We start from the raw sequence: 4,963 nt of genomic DNA, 5'->3' as shown, positions 1-4,963 counted from the left end.
TTCATTTGGGAGCTCAATGGTGACACCCCAGAAGGCCATTTGCCTCTCACAAATGCTCTCAGAGGGACACAGCTGCTATACAACATCTTTAACCATCCAGCATTTGATGAAGAACAAGAACAAGAAGAGGGTGATGATGTTGTTGCTGCTGTTGAGGACAAGGGGTCGAAGGAAAAGGATGATAGTTCATTGGCTAAGAGGGTCTTCAAACCAAATTATAGCTTTTGAGTTCTACCAAAAAAAAAATTTACTACTACCACAGACAAGTTTAGTGAACAGATAATGTAATTTGGGTTTTGAATTTTGAATTTACCTATATATATATATAATATGGTAATCACTAATTAATTATTATGAAAGTGGTAGCTTCTGTTTGTTTTTTTTTTTTGTTTTTTTTCAATTTGCAAATGTAATTTTACATCATCTTTTGTAGGTTATTTTAAGGCTTAAGTGCATTTGTCAAAACTCATAGAGTGAAAAGGTAAAAATGTAATGTAAATCAATCAGTGTGCATATGAAATTATGAAAAGGACAAAATACCAGTGAAGCCTACCTTTGTTGTTTTTCTTGTTTGCTTATTCAGTTGCAACTTGCAGAAGAAATCTATTGCATAGACAAAAAATGACTGCTACAACTGGTGTATTGTATATAAACTATATATAGACTATTTTTAATTATTTCAAACATAATATTCCACTACATAATGATTTATCTGCTCAATTTCATTTTCGGATTTTTTCACCAATGTAACTTTATTGCTCCAACTTCAGCCATTGAAGACACAGATGTAGTCGGTGCATAATGTGTTTCTTTTTTTGGCTTATTACACTGGAAATTAGATGATACAATAACCCAAGAATTGTTTGAAAGGAAATTAATAGATCTATTACACGAGCAATTGAAATATATAAACTATTTCAAAATTAAACTTTTATGTTAAGATATCAGGTTGATTCATACGCACTTCAATGTAAAACTCTTCCACACACTTTAAGCAAATGTTATTATATAGACAAAAGTAATTCACTTCTACATCAACAATATAAAAAAGAAATCAATTGTATGTACGAAACAACAATATAGATGCCAGTGCATAGAAATATATCTAGGTATTTCCTCATGTCTTTCTATTTCCATTCATTCTCTCTAGCTTTCAAATATGACCTAAGCTAGCTTAACTCTTAACAAATTTTAGAAAGAAACAGCAATGAGGGGGGTAAAAAAATTTACAACATAGAATGATATTAGAATTTCCAAAGGTTGATGATTTACAAGAGTTGCCTCCACTGATACCATCTCTACTAGTGCTACAAAATCTAGTACAGCAGTGTAACAGAAAGCAAAGTTTGTATTGAAACACAACTAGATGCTTTCCACCTTCTAGAATAGTCACAGAACTCTGCATCACAAAGAAAAATGTTCTGCAATTGCTTTAGTTCCACATAATTCTTTTTTTGTTCCTTCATTAACTGATAAACAAAGCTATGACTAATTCTTGGCATTGTGTTGAGCAATCCAACATTGTTAAGGGGACCAATACTTACCAGGCAGGAAAAAACCCCTAAGCACAGGGGCACAATCTCCTTGTATGCTGATGTGAACCATCACAAGAAAGCATAGACTGTGTCTGAGTGTATAAACATGCTCCTGGATTCTGAAAACAACCAAAAACAAAGAAAGATTATTATCATTTATCCTTCATATAAGTTTCATCTGTCTAGCAGAAATTCAAACTATTTAAATATTTAAGTGACACACAGATCCCAGATACTTTAATTTCCGTTGACTATCAACAAATGATTTCGATGGGAAAAGTACAATATTAGTAAACCACTGTTCATCAGTTTCTGGAATGTGACATATTTCTTGTGTTAGTAAAACACACAAAACATAGCATATTACCATATGCTTGGGGGCATCATCAACAACTTCAGCAGGTTGATCTGTTCCTACACTTGAAAAGCAAGCTCCTTTGCAGCTCATATATTTCTGAATACTGCTCAAACAATTAAAGAACACAGAACACTTGATAAGAACAGTACATTAAAATTTAAAAGAAAAGAAACAAATATCTGTAGTCATATATGATCTTCCTTTCTTTCTCAATAATGCTTTTTGAGTCAAGAAATTATACATCCATGGCATGCATGTTAGAATTAACCATCAATTCTAGATTATTTATCTAAAGGGGAAACAAAAAAAGGGGCTCTAGATGAATATAATTACTCCTTGGGTAGATCATAACCACATGAGTTAATCAAATTATATGTTTCATGCCCAATGTTTATAAACTACACAAAATAAGAGCACCAAAAACTCCAATGCACCACTTACATATCACAATGATTAAGAACCACAAGTTTATTTGGTACGCATAATTTCCCTCTTAACTTGCAAACTGAATTACATGATTCACCTTGCCTGTCAAAATGGCCAGAAGTTAAACTGCAAAGATAAAGCAAGACTTAATGAAAAGAAACAATTTCAGTATAATTCACCTGCCAACAACAACATTGATGCCATTCAGTCTTGCTTCAAGGAGTGTACTATTTGTCCCCGCTTCAATGGACAAAAAACAAACAGGTTTTAATGAAATAGCCATAAACAACAGAACCAAAACATAATTGTAAATAAGACATACATACAAACCATTCCATAACAAGGATATGCTAGAGAGGGGGGCCCGATTTTTCCGATTTTTTTCATATATATATATAAAGATCTTTTAGACTGCAAAGTACAACGTGTTTTGAAATAGATTATGGATGCTAGTCTACTGCCAACAACTGCTAAGTATATTTAACAATTTCTGTCTAGACAAAATCCATATCTGCAACAAAATTGATGTCTGATGGGATTTCAGAACCCACACCTTCGTAGTTAAAAAAAATTAGAATTTAGAGACTTAACTCAGTCACTGGGCACTGACTAATACAATTAGTTCCCTCATCACACTTACCAGAAGAATTAGATGGGAGAGAAAAGCAGTGGTGGAAATCACTAACATAAGCGTTTTCATGAACCTGAAACATTATAACTTACTGTAAATATTAAACAGCTACAAAAATATAAAGAAGTTAAAAGAAAAATATGTTCATTTATCCTTATTAGAGACATATTATACAGTAAGCAAAAGAGCCAGGCCGTGGTGGTATGTTTGATTCATAGTTCATAAACCTTCAAAAAAAAAATAACAACCACGAGAGCTCCTATTAGATAGGAGACATGGGAAAAAAGGGCAGGACCTTTTAAAAGCATGTTGTAAGTGCAATTGTGTAAGCAAGGAATTAGTTCCGTAATTAAGGGATTTGCTAATATCAACTGTAAAAGGTGTAAGAATAAATGGCTGAGTTGAGGGTATACAACTTCAAGAACAAGAAGAAAGCAGGAAGGCATAAAGTATGCTCACCACACTCTCAGAACTATGACGGCATCTCCCAGCACAGTAGTCAAAAACACTTGTATAAGTCCCTAACAAAATATAAAAGGATGCATGTGTTGGAATTAATTAATCTTACATAGGAGACCTGCGGTACATAAGAACCAATCACCGGCCATACGACCTAATAAAAATTGGGATAGGGAAAAAAATTGCATTTCTTAATTCCTATGTCTATCAAGGCATTCCTTAATTACAAATAAATCCATGGCCAAGGCAAATATCCATGCAAAGTAACGAGGCAGAAAGTTTACTTGCAGTAGCTGGTTTCGCAACCTTCACCTTCAGAATTTGTTCCGGGTAAATATCATGCAAGAGATTTTACATTTACCTGCACAGGGTTTAGGCAGCACGAAACACAATATTCATAAGAGTTGCAACACTGTGAAAGAACATTGCATCCTCTGCAAAGATACCAAACATAAATTCACAGCATGAGATGGCTGAGTCAATGTCTTATGGAATCAAAACAAAGCAGTTTCCATGTAAACAAAACGAAGGGAGAACTCACTGACAAGAGAATTTCTCCCCAGTTTCGGGGCAGCACCGAGTCTGCGGATCCACGGACATAGCATTGCACACATAACCTACCAAATTCAAAATCCATTTATAGAAAAGCAACAGCAGTAAGTTCATAAATTCTTAGGGGCTCCTGGAGTAAGAACAGAAAACCTGCTATAATTTACACCACAATAGCTGAGTTGCTGAACTATATGAATGAACCATAGAACAATTTTCATTTTCTTAGCTCACTTAAGAATCTAATCTAATCTAATCTAATCCAATCGAAGTTCATGAGAGATACAAAATTAAAGCATATAAGCAAAGGTATCTGACAAAAAGAATTAAGAAATGAAATGAAATGAATATAAAAATTGGAACCCTAGAAAAGAATGAGAGACCGTTATCATCTGTGAGAAAGTATCTTCCTTGAACGGTGGTGTTGCAGGGACGACGGGAAGGTTCAAACCCAATGTCTTTTCTGATAGCGGTGATTGTTGTGGGTGAAAAGTAGAAAATGTGTATCAGAAGCAGCATCAGAGTGTTGGTTTTCCCCATCGTGTGCAATGCTTCCATTGATTCCCACCTTCCATTGCGCCTTCTTGCTTTTCTCATTCCCATGTCGATGTGGCAAAATGCAAAGAAATATAAAATTTTATTTATTTGGTATTTATTATAGGCCAACTAAGATTTGTTTAAAAAAATGAGTAAACAAATTTTTTATCTCGAAGATAAATAGGTCTTCGATTAATTAAAAATACAAAAATTTCTCTTATTTTTTAAAATATAAAATATTTAAAATTTTTTAGAAAATAAATTTGTCTTTATATATTTTGAATGAATAGACTTAAATATTTTGTATTTTAGAAAATAAGAGACGTTTTTGTATTTTCAATTAATGAAAAATTTATATGTCTTGAAATTAAGAAGTTAGGATCTATTTATCTTTTTATCATAAAACAAAAAAAAGAACAAATTGATGTTCGTGGACATCTAAATTTTTGAAAATTTAAAAATATATAT

The 4,963-nt window shown here is 33.0% G+C and overlaps 2 protein-coding genes across 2 annotated transcripts in view; one reads left to right on the top strand and one right to left on the bottom strand.

The window, feature by feature from the left end:
- LOC107476771 (tetrapyrrole-binding protein, chloroplastic) overlaps positions 1-359 on the top strand; it is a gene marked incomplete in the record, with an annotated part of 1,020 nt that extends 661 nt beyond the window's left edge. The window contains 1 exon segment of the mRNA XM_016096658.3: positions 1-359. Coding sequence (XP_015952144.1) covers positions 1-228 — 228 coding nt within the window.
- Positions 360-989: 630 nt separating this feature from the next.
- Positions 990-4,566, bottom strand: LOC107476770 (uncharacterized). The gene is given in 11 exon segments (XM_016096657.3): positions 990-1,399; positions 1,545-1,654; positions 1,903-1,996; positions 2,335-2,421; positions 2,499-2,559; positions 2,960-3,023; positions 3,410-3,471; positions 3,694-3,763; positions 3,765-3,843; positions 3,951-4,026; positions 4,342-4,566. Coding segments are annotated over 10 exon segments (906 nt in total). The 5' UTR covers positions 4,562-4,566; the 3' UTR covers positions 990-1,399; positions 1,545-1,561.
- Positions 4,567-4,963: the final 397 nt, after the last annotated feature.

The sequence above is a fragment of the Arachis duranensis genome, chromosome 3 (assembly GCF_000817695.3).
Source record: "Arachis duranensis cultivar V14167 chromosome 3, aradu.V14167.gnm2.J7QH, whole genome shotgun sequence".
NCBI lineage: Eukaryota > Viridiplantae > Streptophyta > Magnoliopsida > Fabales > Fabaceae > Arachis > Arachis duranensis.
Note: the sequence above shows the minus strand (reverse complement) of the source record. Positions and strands in the feature narration are given on the sequence as shown.